Below are 16,578 nucleotides of genomic sequence, written 5' to 3'. Positions count from 1 at the left end.
ATTATTGTTTTGCCTTCTGAAACACGTCGATTTTTACAAAGCTCATCGTTCTGAAAAGCGAGGTGTGCTCTGATTGGCCAGCTATCCAGTGCGTTGTGATTGGCCGAATGCATCAAGAGTGTGACAGAAATGTTACGCCCCTTAACATATTGTGTTTTAGTGTCCTTAACATATTGTGATGCCGTGTCCGGCCGGAGCGACGAGACGTGATATAAACATGATTTCTAGTTGTGTCCTCTTTTGGAAGGCAAAAACAAAGTAGTTTCGCTTTCTCAATGAAACAGCGTCACACACCGCAGCCTTGAGTGAGCAGAGGCGGGCGGCTTGAGAACGGCGCAGCAGGTGGATTCGACGAAGGAGCTTGCTGCAACCACATGTGACGACCCTGGGTTGGAAACCCGATCTGGCAATCCACAGTGCAAAGTTGATGTATTTCCTCAGCGATCAGCACTGATCAGCCCCAGGCATGACGAAGCGGATATTGTCCTCTTTTGGGAGGCCAAACAAAGTAGTTTCGCTTTCACAGTGAAACACACAGTGTCTATACGACATGGCAGCGACGGCAACAACAATACTACAATGAGAATAAAAGGTACGCCTTCTTTCTTTGTGTGAACATCTGGGCGGCGTTATGCAAATCTTCCCACATAGTGACGTAGATATGTGGGGGCGTGGTAGTACGAGCCGTTTTAAGAGGGTGTGAACGAGTGCTAACTTTTATAAGGAATATCTCTTTGGATTTGAGACTTTAGTCTTTGTAACTTTAAAGAACTTCTTTATGCACCAAGATCTTGTAACACTCCAAAGAGGAAGGAAAAATTGTAATCGAATCATATGACCCCTTTAAGATGTGAGCATTCATGGCTCTGAAGGTGTCAAAATAAACACGCCATCGTTGTCATCGATGAATCCGTCCAATCATGAAACGGCTGTGTCGTCATCGAAAAGCAACGCAGAATGCTCTTGCGGTACTTCAGTTCAGGAGGGAGCTCTGTGTGAACAAAAGCCAGATGCAATGCCGTAAATGTTGTGTCGTAGTGATGACGCACGTTATCGTGCGACTCTTTTACTGGGTTTTAACCATAGACTGTAAAAAAATATGGACGTAGTGTCCGTGACGTCACCCATAGACTCCTGAAGAGCGGTCTGGTGGTGAAGCTCAAATTGTACACCACTGTATCGGCGGGCGTCGCCATCTTGGCATGCGCGTCGCCGCGTGACTCTCCCGGATAATTCGAAAATGGGCATTAAAAGGTGGGAGCTGTGTTGTGTGAAGCCACGTTTCCCTAGTGCAACGGCATTTTCTCAACAGCGCAATCCACTTTGTGTTCTCATTTGGCCTTGCCCCAAATTATGTGAACTTTAAGGCTTCTAATATAATTTAAACGGATGCCTTATAAAAAAAAATTGCACCCCTTTCACAGTTGTCATACAAGGGAACAAAAAGCTATATAGACCAAAATAATTTTTTGAACCAGGCTGTACAAAGTTTTTTTCTGCTGTAAAGTTTTGCATTAATATATGGGGAGTCTATGGGACTGTTGACAACTTTGCAGCCAGCCTCCACCGGCCAGTCGATGAATTACAGTTCAAACCGTTTCCTTGTTGGCTTAGCAGAATACAGTCACTTCCTTGTTGGCTTCACGGGTTTTAACCAGTTGTTTCCAAAAAACACTTTTGTGAAGGAAAAAGAAAGAAAGAACGAAAGAAAAAAAAAAACTATCCACCTTTTTCCTGACGTAAAAATGGGCGCCGCGATTTGTAAATGATATGGGTAAAGCTTCCGGTCTCACTTTGCGTCCTAGCTATTTTTTAGCTGCCTACAGTGTGAACGCAGTTCACGTTTTGCTGATTTGGGATCGACAATTGATGGTGACCTAGTAACATTATTTTCAGTTCTGTTATCTTTATTAAGAACACATTGCTTTGTACTGCAAACAGTTTTACCGTTTACTGCACGTTGTTATTCTCCTCGTTATTTACCTATAGCGGCTAATGAAACGGAAGTCTCACCCATAGACATATAATATGTCTATCGTCTCACCCATAGGCTTACTTCCGCGTTGAGGAAAAAGGTGGATACATTTAATGTAATTGTTTGGGTCTCTGAGAGTTTAAGCAGATGCAGGGCAATCGTTTGCAATCGTTGTTTCATTTAGGCTCATATCAAGTAGTCTTAAGACGCACAAAGTTTTCCGAGATTTGGCCAAAGTAATGCCATCCCATGCATCAGTATGAGCCATTGCGTCATGGACCATAATAATACCCAGACATCCCCAGATAATGCATTGATTCATCCCCCCTCTCTTTAATCCTTTGTCCTGCTTTCCCCTCCCGGAGTCCAGCACCTGAATGTGCAACTCTGTGCCGGGTTGCTTAGCGACGTCGAGTGGCGTTCGTGAGCCGAGAGAGCCACTTGTTAAATCGAGACGTAATGTAACACTGACGTCTTCCTCCAGCGACCGATCAGTGATGCCAACAGGTGTTTTGGCTTTATTCGTGGCGGATATGTGCATGTATGCTATTTATCGGCATTTCGGTAAATTGTTTTTATAGTGATCGAGCGCTCAAGTTCTGGAGAGGAGATGTCAAACTCTCATAATCTGCTTTGCTCAGAGTGGCCAGGCGCTCCTTGAACGCATCATGAGCCGAGGTAAGATTATAGATTGTTTTCAATATTACGTATGGATCTTTAATATGCCTCTATTTCGTTTATATATTTGTCTGTATTAAATAAGTTTAATGTGGCATATTTCTTTATTCATTGAAGACTAATTAAGACGTTTAAACTCAAAACAATGTGTGCTTTTATTCATGGAAGTGCAGGGTACGTATTATGAGGGGTTCAGTCTAATTTTAAAAAAAGTTGGGGCTTAAAAGCTCTTCTACATATAATAATGTATTTATTTCAACAGCGTTTTCAACCAACGTTTCTACAAAAGTTTGTCAGAATAGGCTACGCTAAATAGACGCGGGAGCAGAAGTTGCGTTCGCTTGAGGAGGTAACCATAGTAACAATAGAGCTTTCTTGTCGGACGGGAAATTCTCACTGAATTACATATTTACATATTACAATTTATAGGTTAGAATCAATAAGGTCTCAGATATATTTGATATATTTAAAACGTTGACTCACTGACTCTTACCAAAATTATCCATGGTTTTAATATAGAAAAAATGTGGTAACCAAGGTTTTTTTTTTTTTTTTTTGGCTTATTGATTTACATTTGTATAACCACGGTTTTGATACAAATACCATGGTTAAACTGTGGTTAGTGTAGCAAATCCATGGTTTATTTGTGGTTACCATAGTTTATCTATTGTATAACCATGTTTTTTGGTTTCATTTGTAGTAAAACCATGGTTAATTTTCATAAGGGGAAGTCTTTGTATAATTGGCAAATGGTTGAAAAGGACAAAATTTCCACCGGGTTTTCTTGTTCTTGCTTTTTTCTTCATTCTGATGCAAAGTCAATAAGTTTGGCTCCAGCAACCTGTTGAATGTATGTTGGCAAATAGCCCTCTGCTATTGTAATGTGAACGAGCTTGACGACAATTGAGCTCTTGCTCAGTCGTCAATCTTGTGTAGACTGTTACTCTGGATTTATGCGTTTTTAAAACCCTCATCTGTTTTTTTGCCTCTCTATTGCATGCATTTTATGTCTTCACTGTACACCGTTTTAGAGAGGTTATTATAATTCTCCTCTTTGCAATGCCACTTGAATTCAGGGTGGATGTTACTGACATAAAACCATGCTCAGTGCAATTCAGATGCACTGGCAAAAGTAATTGTCAAGCTTTTCTTGCATCAGGTGGAATCCTAAGAGCCTCAGGAAGGGTGTCAGGGTATAATATTTTCATAAATATGTTTTCACATATGATTTTGCTCTTCCTTTCTCCCTTTCGTTTTCTACAGGACTTTGACGGGCCCAAATCCTAGCTATCATGTGAAGGCTTTGGCCTCCTCTTTGACATTGTGCCATTAAGCTGCGCTGCCTTACCCAAGGCACTGGACTGTAAAAATGTCACCACCGGCATGACCATCATTACTTATTTAATATCACTACATCAGGAGGCAACCTCGCCACCAACAACGAATTGGCTCCTTGGGCACAAAGGTGCTATGTTATTACTGTACACCCTGGGCTTTTATGCCTCCCTCGCCTGGTTGCCCCTCAGGGCAGCTTCCCCAGGCTCGAGAACACTGGGGCATATAAATCTGTCAGCACCACGCCAATGAGGGCCATGTGTGGAATTCCTGAGAGAAGTACTTTCTGTCAAGCCGGCCAGGTTCAGGAGGATCTCCACACCTGTATCCAGAAGTTCTGCATCCAGGAGTGTCCGTATAGCTCCTCTACGCCAGACTACACTGACGTCCTCGCCACAAGCATGGGCACGTGCTGGAAGGGTGATGCACAGGACCATCATCTAGGCTCTGAGGCTGATTCCATCAGCTTCATCTTTCCGACCTCGAGAGGTTGTCTGGCTTCCCTGTTGACTCTAAACTTTAGCCCACCAAGCTCATTTACTCTAACGGTGTGGCTGAAACTCGAGCAAGACACTGTAATGTAAGTAGACACACGTCCAGAATTTTCCCTTAAGAAGATCAGAGAGGCAGTGCAAGTGTTTCTGTCACTTAGAGAGTGAATATTTTACTTAATCATCCAGATCAGTTTCAATACCTGCTTCATTCCAGGAAAAGAATGACTTGTTAGAACACCGCTGTATGATCTAAACCCGATATGGATTAGCTCGGCCGCTCGCCTTGCCAGGGCTGGTTTTATTCAAACTAGCTTTTCCTGTGCATTTGATCCCCGCTCAGCTGTTGGTTGTCCTCACCTCATTTTCCGACATTTCCTCTGTTGTATCTTCACTTTGAAAGCGTGTTGGTACATGGAACACATTCTGTGAGGAGTCCTGCCAAGTTGAAAAAGCTCTGAGCCCTGTTTGCTCTGCTCCGGCAAGACCAGCTGTGGCCAGTTTTTAGATCAATGAAATGAAATTGCCACAGTGTTTCCTGAGCTCTGGAAAAAAAGCATCAACTCAAAGGCCACTTTGTTTTTGCACAGCACAGAAAATGATATAGTTGAAAGTAGGTGATGGGATGAAAGGATGGAGTCAGAGAGGCTGTAGAAGAAGAACAACTGTTTCAGCATTTTATATCAAGTGCAGAGCATGAAAAGAGAGAGAAAGCCACAAGCGTGTAGTGTTGAAAAATAAATAAGCGAGTCTGTGCAGTCAAGGCGGTTTGTCCGTCGCATTCTCTCCTTGAAGTGGCGCGAGGCAGAGGCAACAGGCTTGCATGTTTATTCTGTTCTTAGTGAATTAATTGGCCTGTGTTTAATACCTGCCTGAAATCCCCTTGGTAATATGACATAAAAATATACACCGCTCAGACGTAGTTTTTTGGAACACTTGCCATAGTAGACTTATTGAATACTAAAACGTTGCCTTCCCTGGAGAAGCCTGGCCTAATTGCAAGTGGAGCAGGCAGCAAAAGCTTGGCTGTAGGTGAGATGTTTCTGACTCCGGGGCCAGCCGCAACCTGAGTACAAATGCTTTATGATTTATTGGATGCGGTGGCCTGTGTTCGTAAATGCTGCCGTTTCCCGTAAAACGTCTGTAATGGTGTTTCATATGACAGTGTATGAGGGTGTTTTCGAGTAACAAGAAAATTCAAATGGAAAATATTGATACAACATGCATAAATGTCAGAGTGATGTTCATTTTAGATGGCAAGGAAATTTCCCAGTAAAAGAGGGTTGTTGGGTTTTCATAGCCGATATTTTGAAGGTGTATTGATTGCTTACTAATGTCTTTAACTGTTCCTATATGAAATAATATGAGGCACTTTATACAAAGATGCGTTATGCAATTCCAAATTATATTTATTTTAAATTTAGGTCTGTTTTGGATATTCTTTTATGTTGCATGTTTTGAGTGCCTGAATTGCTTTCAACAAAACATCAATGTTTGTTTTTCAAATGTGCAGGACTTTAATGGAAAAGAGTGCTGTGGGCTGACTAGTGCTGCTGGTGAGTCTCCAAGGATGACATTCAGATCCACTATAGCATTCACAGCAATCAAAACTTCTCCATAAGCATGAAGACTGCAGGTCACATTAGTATAGGCCACTGGACACACATGGCTCTACAGGTAGACAGCATGTTTCTATTCTCTTATTCTTTCAGTGGTCATTTATAAATGTCACATACTATTAATGACCACATGAAACAGCATGTAACTTTATAATGTGATATCCAACTATGAAGTCAAACTGAATATTTAGTGGGAAATAGGGCAGGGCTTGATTTTATCCATCAGGTTTGGATCACTTTTGGGTAGTTGTGATGGTATCGTTTAATTTTTGGTTAGGTTAACAGAAAAGAAAAGTTGTTGGTGGAAAATGTTCATTTGTTTATCTTCAATGTTAACAGAAAAGAAAAGTTGTTGGTGGAAAGTTTTAGTTTTTTTTTTTTATATGGGATAAAAATGTAATTTTTGTTTTTTTTTTTTAAGATGTCAAACTCTTATGTATATTTTATAATATTTTACAACTCAACTCTCTGTTGCAATAGAAAATGCCTCATGATGTAAATGGTAAATCAGTTTGATGTGATCAAAATTATTTGAATATGTATTGTACAATAAAGTATATGCTGCTTAGGTGCCAGTAGGGATGAATAGTTTTTCTAGCACTGAGGAAGAACTCATGATCAGGTGTCATGTAGTGTTGCCCTGGCAACACTAAATCACCATCCATTCATATTTGAGGTAATTAGCCGCTGGAAAATATTGATATTAATATTGTGTCGGGAGAACCCACAGCAGGTTTTCGCTGAACCCATGTCACAACAGATTTCCACTTTGGACAAGATGCATGAATAGAAGGCGTTAATTACAGTGGTAAACATCTGCTTTCCTGCAGCTGTGAGGGCAGGAAGGGGGAAGAGAGCAGGTCAACCCTTCACACACCCTGCTCTGAATACATATCAACACACACACAAACACACCAGTTTTGAAAGAATGATCCGCATCCAGTGCAGCAATGCAAATATGAAGAGCACAAAACTGTGGAATTGCTGGGTCATGTTTCATTCTCGGCTTTCAGAGCCCTTTGCACAGACAAAGTACCAGTCAGTCCCATTAGGACTGGCTCTCTGGCATTGTTCAGCTTTGGAAATGGCAGCCTGTATCTCTGTGTCAGAAATGAAAGGAGAAGGAGCAGAGGATAAACTTGGCCATCATCAGGAAACAGAGTGCTCTGTCTGTGGAGAGTATTACCTTACGATAGTAGTGATTATTATGGCTTTAAATTGCAATCGTTCAGATTATGAATAGCAGGTTGACTTCTGGGACAGAAAACATTATTATGATAATGAGATCCTTCCCACAAATTCAGAGGTAATATGTTCCCTTCCTGTGACAGCCTTGACTTGGACTATATAAGATATATTTTCTGTGCCCATTAGGAATTTAAACTGCAGGCCGGCCACTGTATTCTTGGGACAAAATTAGCCTATTTTCAGCCTTAACTCTTCATGGTGGTCTACTTGCTGAGGACTATTACTGACACAGTCTCTAAGTATCTGGTTTCTGGCAAGCCTTTTTCACAGGTACAGAACTATCCCTTGAATATGATTATGAAAAATATTTTACGTGTAAACATAAAAAAAAATTGTGTGTAACTGTGCAACAGTGATGTTAATGCATTATGCATCTGCCCTTTATAAAAGTGACAGATAGACCTTTTGACTGTAAAATTACATATTTTCAAAATCGACTAGTAAGTGGGTTACTTGAACAATTAATGAGGTAGTTGTTCTTTTGGCTGAATTACGGTCAGACACCAAATGCATTTCTTAGGGCTGTATCCATGTTTTAATAAGTTAATTGACAGAAATTAAACACAGAGGATAAATAACTTTTATTCTATTAGTTTTTATATTATACTTCTTACAAAAAATAGAGATATGCAGATTTTGCATGATATACAGATTATGATAGTTTGTGCAATAAAAGATTGTCTAGCCTGTTTATGCTTGTATTTATGCTGAATGTCTGTCTGTTAATCCTATTTAAAGGCTATATGCTAAGAAATACATTATATTGATACTCCTAAAATGTTGTCCTGTTTCATAGGTATAACAAAGCAAGATCCTTTTTCTTGCAAATATAAGCCTAACAAGAATGTGCACTTTGATTTTTACTATAATCATTATCACATTACTTTTGCATTCCCTTAGGGTCACTTTTGGGATTATTTGTTGTCTTTAACTCTGCAACTGAATGCCAGTATAGTTTTGTCAAATGCAGGCCGCCAAATAATTAAGCACCCTGTCAGGTAGCTGTCATTCTGCTGCCTGTTGAGGAAGCCTCTACAGTCAAAAGAAACTCTAAGATAAAGAGAGCAGAGGAAAAAAGCAACACTCAAACGGAATACAACATTACAGCATTTAGAAAGGCTTCAGGGAAAAAGAAAAGAGGAGCTGATCTGTAGGTGCTTGTCCGTAGTCATTACTTTAAAAGAAGAGTGAGAGCAACAGAGGAGGAGAAGCTAGAGAAGAGTGAAATGCCTTTTATGCTGCCCGCTCGGCTGACGATGAGGAGCGACAGTGGGCTCCTGTCAGTTGTTTGTTGTGCTGCTTATTGTGGGTAATTTGTCTCTTTGAAGTTATGGGCTGTAATTGAGATCAAGCTATTATCGAGTGGCATAAGACTCGGCAGGGAGGAAAAGTATAACAGTGTTCTTTTTGTCTCTCTTTGCATGTCAGTTCAAAACCGTGAACGTATCACAGCGTAGCTGACGAGCCTCGACAGGTCTCGACACATAAAAAGAGTCATGGAAGAGGGAAAGTTGAAAATGTAAATGCCAAGGAGGAACAGTGATTACAGCCGCTCCTGATCGTAAATCTGAATTATCATATCAATGCGTGTCAGGTGCCTGTCGTGACAAAACACGCTCTTATGAATGTTTAAAACTTCTTGTTCTCGCATATAAAGGTTGGGAGTCTTTTGATGCAGTTCTTCGCTAGTGAAGTGGACTTCATCATATCTACAGCTTGTCCATTTTGTGGAATCCATGTCACAGACATTGTTTTGTCTGCTCTCACTTTCAGGTTTCGTGTTTAGTTACAGTTTAAAAAGCTGCTGTGATGCCAAGTAAAGACAGGACTCTGCTTGGGTCAAACAGAGTTATGCATCTTTCCTTTTCGATTGATTCTATATAATTTCTAAAATCAGTTTCTAATCTAATGAGTAGAACCATAAAGTCTTGAATACGTATTTATACAATAGTTAGTTCTAATCCATAAATTTGTTTGGCTGAGGGTACTTCAAGAGCCCTGATATGCAGTCCAACAGCATTAGGACTGTTGTGTTTACATGTTCCAGACTGTCAGTCTGTAGATTAGTAGTGAGGATTTTTCAAAGAGTCTCTCTGGAGGATGCCAGTTGGTGGCTTTATGAGTGAGTCATTGAATTGTTAAATGAACTCATTAGTTTGACAACTAACATTGATTCATTCACAAGCTGAACAAGCGACTTTTGAGTGATTCACTGAATCATTTCATCAATGGATTCACTGATGACTGGAATACACTACACGACTTTTAAAGTCTGAACAGATTTTAAAACGTTAGGCACCATACACTTACCGACTTTGTAAATAGTCACAGAGGAAAACTGGCCATCATTAGAATCGATGGCTAAATGACTGAGAATCAAATACTACCAGACTTTAAAGTTGTTCCGATCTCAACAAACTCATGCAGAAATGTGCACCTTGATGCCAGGAGACGCTTGACAAATGAAGACAATGTGTGTTCTAAAATCGGCTTAAAATGTCAAATATGTTTGATATCCTCTGACTGAATGGAATCTTAATCTGAAGTTTAAAAAAATCAGAGTCTGTGACCATCATACACTATGCGATTTTCTATGAAATCTGCCAGCTCAACTCTGCAGACTGGCTCCAAACTGTGAATCGGGGGAAAACCAAACCAAAAGTCGTGTAGTGCATCCCAGCCTTAAAAAACACTGATTCTAGCAGAAGAAAAACACATCATTGGTGCATCATAAATGCATCATTAGAATTGAACGCTCAACTGATTCATTTCAAAGTTGCATGCACCTGTTAATTCTGCTTTATATCATTTGGCACAATTTTCATTGAAAGAGCAGAAATAGGCAAGAAAGTAGCAACATCATATCTGAAATTATTTTCATTTACTCAACATTCTCCTCTTATTTATTGAACAGCATTGTTTATAACAACTGCAGCTCCTGTGGGAAGCGATCTGAAACTGTGCTCTTGTGGCTGTTTATATGTTGTCTTTGGCTGTTCGAAGTTCGTGAGAATCCCACAAGTTAATGAACATTTTCACGCACAATTAGAGCTTCCACAAGGGTCTAGGCCTTGGCCGTGCCATTTCGATCGCAGAGGCTTGCACTGTGGCAGACGATCCTTCTCCGGGGACATTTGTTTTGGCCAAGAGCTGCCGAGTCTCAAGCTCTTAACCCGAATGTGCACATGCCTCATCACCCTGCGTGAACTTCACCCCACCCAAAGATAAGTAGGCCAGCCAGCCCGTGGCCCAGGGCCCCTTGAGCCAAAGGACCACTAAAACTGGGGTGGGGTGGTGGGGTTGGAGAAGGGTAGCTGGCTGCCTGGAGTCAAACTATCTGTGTGAGAAAAAAAAAATGATCATGCAGGATAATAAAGGCCTGTAGGCAGCTCGCTTTCACAGTATATGTTTAGTAATACAGTTTTTAACACAAATAGACTCCAAGTCCTCACTTCTTGTTGTTGTAAGCTGCAATTGCAAACAGCATCACGTTTATTGTTCATTGCTTTTCACATAAAAAATACACATGTCAAATTCTAAATCAAATATCAAGAATGTCAAACAGATATTTATCTTTGTAGATAAAGGTGTACTGTGAATAAACTTTGCCGAAGCACAGGAGTAAATCTCTACCAGAGAAGACATCAGCGCTGCTATCAGGCTGCCCTCTGGCTCTGGCAGGGGAGCTGGCAGCGGGTCAGCTGACCTTTCAGAGCTTCTCATGCCACCCAGAGTGATGGAGACTGATTGGCAGCACAAGTGAAGGTGAAACAAGGTGGATGGAGGCAAGGAGAACTTCCACCTTTCCCCAGCTCACTGTCCACGGGCACCGGAGGCCATGAGTGGCGAATAAATCACCCCAAAGTGTTGACAGGAAATTAGAGTCTTTGCAGCTTTAAGCTCTTGGAGTTGACTTCTACAGGACATGGGCGGCACGTCTTGCAGTACTTGTGAATATACTGGTTTTAAATTACGTGGCGTATCAAGAGGAAAATACGCTAGCCTTTTGAGAGCCCTCAGCTATGACGTGCAGAGCATTGTTTAATCTGGTCAAGGCGTTTATGTGTGTTTCAGCACATCAATGTCAGACGGAATTAAACGTTTGCCCAGAGATGGGCTTTCCTTGGCAAGTTTTCTCAGGAGTCTTTATTCAGATTAAAGTCAGAGAAGATCAGCAGCGGATGATATAAATCAAAAGGGGCAATGCTGAGTGGCAGAGCTTCTTGTGAAACTGGTAATGGCCATAAGTCGATATGAGCAATTTCACTGTATATTATGTCTCTCAGACCAGGCGTGAGTAACAATGACAGACGGGCGTACAGCCATGGGGTGAGAACCATCCCGGAAATCGTCCATGCTGATCAGACAGATCAAATGCATTGTGTGGCCGCAACGGAGTCCTGTAATATGTCATAGCTGCGGGGTCACGGCTCTTTGCAGATGTGGCGGAGCTGATTACATCTCCTCTGTTTAGCTGCCGCTGCCCTTCTGCCTAGTTAGCATGTGTTTATTGTTAGTGAAAGGCGCGAGAGGGATGGGTAGAGGAAAAAATGAAGTGTACAGTCCTGGATCTGAGGCCTGTCAGGAGATGGATGGGCAGCTCGTGGCACACTGCCCCCGCATCCACAATCTGTAAAGTGTACAGCAAAGTCATATGAACACACCAGCACTCAGCGCACTACATAAATAAAGCCAGACAGCAATAAGTCAGGTGCTAAAACGTGCCGGTATGTTAAACATTTCCGGCATTTCTAAATAAACGGCAATTCATCAAACAGAAAACGTTACATGTGCACTATATTGGCTCAATTATATATTTCATCTTAGGTGGTAATAAATAATGAGGGCCTACATGAAATGTGGGTTAGGTTATTTCACTTTGATTGTTGTTCGAGACTTGTAATCTTGCAAGTGCGTGATATATGTGCTCACTTACTTGGTCTGATTTTCAATTCCATAAAGGTTATATCAACATTTTAACTGCTTAAACATCTCATGATTTTGAAAAAAAATTAATAAATAATTATGAAAATATAAAAATAATTATATAATATAAAAATAAATTATTATAAAAAATTGTATTATCAAACTTTTTGAGTAAATACTTTAGTTACCTTTGTGTGTATGTATATGTGTGTGTGTGTGTGTGTGTATATATATATATATATATATATATATATATATATATATATATATATATATATATATATATATATATATATGCACACATACATATATACATATGTGTGTATGTGTATATGTACTAGATAGAAAGATAGATAGAGAGAGAGATAAAATTGTGAGCATAAGCAATAGTAATAAGCCCCTTTCACACTGCGATTCCGGAAAATACACGGGTAATGTGTCCCGTAATTGTTCCCGGGTCGCTAGAATTTTGCCCCTTTCACACTGCCAGTGATTAGCCGGAATATGTGTGTGCGTTCACACACAACCCATAAAGGTCCTGTAAAGACACGGGACATCAGGGTGTGACGTGTAATGTACAAGTCGAAAACGCTAGGCATGTTAACTTTCACTTAAGCTGGCGAACAATCTCAGTTTCAGTGCGGAAAGTGAGGAACTACCTGATCTCTGCTTCGTTACAGTTTGCACATATTTTTTTCATCACGAACGCTGATCTGCCTTCAAAACACCCGGTAAAAGAATCCTGCGATAACGTGCGTCATCACTACGACACACCCTTTACAGCATTGGTTCTGGCTTTTGTTCACATAGAGCTCGTTCCGGTACTGAAGACGGCAATGTTACTATGTCCCTAACCCGGGATCGATCCCGGGACGTGTTTGCGTTCACACAGAAGGCGACCCGGCAATGTTCCGGCAATATTCCGGGTCCAACGTGCAGTGTGAAAGGGGCTATATTGATGCTTGCTATAGCAAACTTCTCAAAAAAAAAAAGAAAAAAAAATGTGAACATCTTCTCAAAAAATTTTCCAAACACAATATCTTATTTATAATATTGCTGGTGGGTTGTCTTAACCCTTACCTTTTTATCAAGGCTCACCAGAGGAATTAAGCATTTTCATCCATAGATGAGCCATAGATGTAGCTCTCCTTGTGTTTCCAGCACTTTCAAAATCAGAAACAAGTGAGAAAAAAGGGAAATAATAGGAAAATCACTTAGGAATTTGCTCTTTCCATTCTTGCATTGAAGCGGCATTGAATTCACCCTCCTTGCTCACTGGTGAGAGAGCATGCTTGATTAATATCCTTAATGACATCCGGATCAATTAGGAACATTTGCACTTGTAAATTGCTTGTAAATGTCATGTTTTCAAGAAACAGTCCACTTGAAATCATTATCTTGATGTAAAAAGATTGTAATTCACCACATATCTAGATATTCCTGCATCAGCAATTACCCCAGCAGGAAAACCATTAATGATACTGTAAAAACAAACAGCTTCCAGTAAAACAATTATTCCATATGCTTACAGACACTGGGGTTCATGAACATTAGCTAATTTCCCAGTTTAAAATGTCAAAGTTACAATCATACCCATTGCGCTCGCTGTTCTGTGGTGCACAGTCACTGCTTGAACATAAATATTTATTTAGAAATGTCTAATCAGATTTAGTATTTTATACCACTTATTATTAAGTTACAAAAAGCACCCCTTATCGTCTACCTGGATGTTACAGGGTCTTCAGCATCATAAGCAAGCTTTTTCTTTATGCAAAGAAGCTCGTTTTTTACTGACACATAACCATAACTGTAGAAACTATAGTGATATTACATTGTATTGAGAACCTAGTTAGTAAAAATAAATCCTGTTCTGTTCAGACACAGTAAACAGTGTCTGTGTGGGGGGGGGGACTCAAGATATGCTTTCTGTGTAAAGCATAGCCTCTCAAGAGTTATTACCTGTATTAAAAGCACTGACACATTGCCTTATATATTTCTGACTTCTCCAGCTCCACAGAGACAATTTTCTTTTCTTAAATAAACTGTCATGCTAGTCTTAATATATTGTTGCCATCCTCACAGCAGGAGGAAGAAGGCTGATATAAAACATGTATATGTGAGATTGGTAATTGTATCTTTAGTGTACTTGAGTAGAACAAATGTTTCTCTCTCGTGGCTGCGTTAATGTGATAAAGAGGAAATTGGCTTTTCATCAGTTTTCTTCGCACTGTAATGGTGGACAGTGAAGAGAGGCCCCGGCGTCAATAGCAGCACTGCAAACTTCCTGTCTGTGATGGTTATATTTCACATCACCACACTGGCCTCTGAGTGCATTATGAAACATGTGATAATGTAACAAATTACAAATAGGAAAACCTTTTTGCTTCATTTAAATGATAAGAATCGCAGTGAGGCCTAGCTATAAGCCATAAATAAAACATCTCACGTGTTTGCGGTTATGTATGTGTGAGTGTGTATGAGTTGGCGGGAGAGAGTGTGTGTTCACAGATAGAAGGGCAGGGCTCCGGCAGGTATCAGCGTTAAAAGAGGAGGATTGCTCACGCTGATACCCTCATCCAGAGTGGAATATTTCTAGAGACCCTGACAGCTCCTCCAGTGCTGAAATGGAAAGGGCTTTATCATGGAATGCTTTGTCACTCACGCTGCTGCAGACGACTTGGCTTCAGGTTAAGCTTGTATCTGCCCCTGCTTTATGGTCCAAGCCCAAAGATCACAACATTGTTTTTGGTGTGAATTATGAAATCGCTGAAATAAAAAGCCCCCAGTTAGATTTTAGAAAGATTGGGCACTGTTGTTTTCTTAGAACAGAATCGCAGGCTAAATTGTCTTCCTTTAACACACAAGAAGGGTTTTAAGTATTTCATAAATCTCATGTCAGAGGGTCTGCTTCAGTTTAAAGAGGTCATATTTTATTAGTTCATTCATTTTTTTCCCAAGAAGTTTCTTTTTACAAACATAGCCATAATTTAGTTTTTTTTTTTTTTTTTTTGCTTTTTCTCAGACCATTGGAGGCAAAATGCAGGCTGCGAGTTTGCTGTTGAGTCTAATGTAAAGTGTAATAATCTGTTTCCTTCTCAGGATTTCAGTGAAAATTGTCTAAAGTACTAAACCCTTTCAAAACAAGCTGTTTTTGCAACTCAGTTTCAATGAATGTACAATAAAACTTTATTTTAAATTATGAAGAATTATTAACTTTTCCATTTTGTAATCCTTTTAAAGATCTTGTGTTGCCACATGTAAAAAGAAAACAGCTAATATTTGTTCAGTATTTACCTCTACAAGCCTAATGGACAGTAGACCTTTAGCAGTTAGTGTTACTATTTCTTAATGTCAGCTATTAAGTTACAGCTTTGGCTCAGTGTTTTTAGGGTGTTGTGGTGTCTTACAACACTCTTTGCGATGCTGTTTCCCACAGATTTAAAGCTAAAAAATGTTTAGTACTTTTTTGCACCATTTCCAAAATATGTATTTATGTAAAGTTGCAATACTTTAGGAACAAATTATTGTTCGTTTTTACTAGGAGTTTCTACTGCTAGTTGGACCTTTGTTTAATGGCCATTGTTATATAAATAATGGCATAAATTTGTTGCACATTCTGGTAAATCCCTGTGCAGATGAAATGTTCCTTTTTCAATTCGAAAGTGGAGAGGAGCTTTTAAGATGTCAGCACCTGCTGATTAGTACGTTACTAAGAGCTCCATAGAACGGCCAGTTATTAATCTGCTCCACACTGGTTTGATCTTATAAGGCAGCGTTCCAGACGGGTCAGACCAGTCCCACACTACAAACATGCATTTGCATTCTAACACAATATGAGCTAGCCAAGTGATGCACTTAGGACACAAGCAGTTCAATTCATTCATTCATTCATATTCACCATTACCATATTCCAATTTTTTATCAAGATATTTCAAAGATAGATCAAATAGATTGTTGCAGCAATGATGTAATTTTTGTAGGCCGGTCCAAAAGTTAGCATTACCCTGGTTCCCTCCATAAAAAGCCAATAGGATTTTGCCATTGACTGGATTATTGCAGAAAATAAGCTTTGTGACCAACAAAAGTTTATGATTCTTACATTTTGTTCACGAAGATAATCTTTACAAATAAACGACAAACTACTACCACCACTAACCTTCCAACAACTCATTCAGTCTTTTTTTTAAATCTACAAGTTGGAATGTTTGAAAAATAATAGTTTGGAATAGTGTGAGCATAAACACAATAAGGCTGTAACTGTGGACTAGTATGTAGATGAGTTTTGCATGATAATGTTTAATGTCCC

At 39.9% G+C, this 16,578-nt stretch overlaps 1 protein-coding gene across 1 annotated transcript in view; it reads left to right on the top strand.

Annotated features, from left to right (window-relative positions):
* The first annotated feature begins 2,003 nt into the window (after window positions 1-2,003).
* Window positions 2,004-16,578, top strand: part of ush2a (Usher syndrome 2A (autosomal recessive, mild)) — a 205,714-nt gene continuing 191,139 nt past the window's right edge. Inside the window, 5 exon segments of the mRNA XM_042743112.1 lie at window positions 2,004-2,653; window positions 3,917-4,160; window positions 4,163-4,568; window positions 5,993-6,037; window positions 6,039-6,156. Coding sequence (XP_042599046.1) covers window positions 4,037-4,160; window positions 4,163-4,568; window positions 5,993-6,037; window positions 6,039-6,156 — 693 coding nt within the window. The 5' untranslated portion in view covers window positions 2,004-2,653; window positions 3,917-4,036.

Source organism: Cyprinus carpio, chromosome B17 (assembly GCF_018340385.1).
Source record: "Cyprinus carpio isolate SPL01 chromosome B17, ASM1834038v1, whole genome shotgun sequence".
Classification (NCBI taxonomy): Eukaryota; Metazoa; Chordata; class Actinopteri; order Cypriniformes; family Cyprinidae; genus Cyprinus; species Cyprinus carpio.
This window is presented reverse-complemented; position numbering and strand designations above follow the sequence as displayed.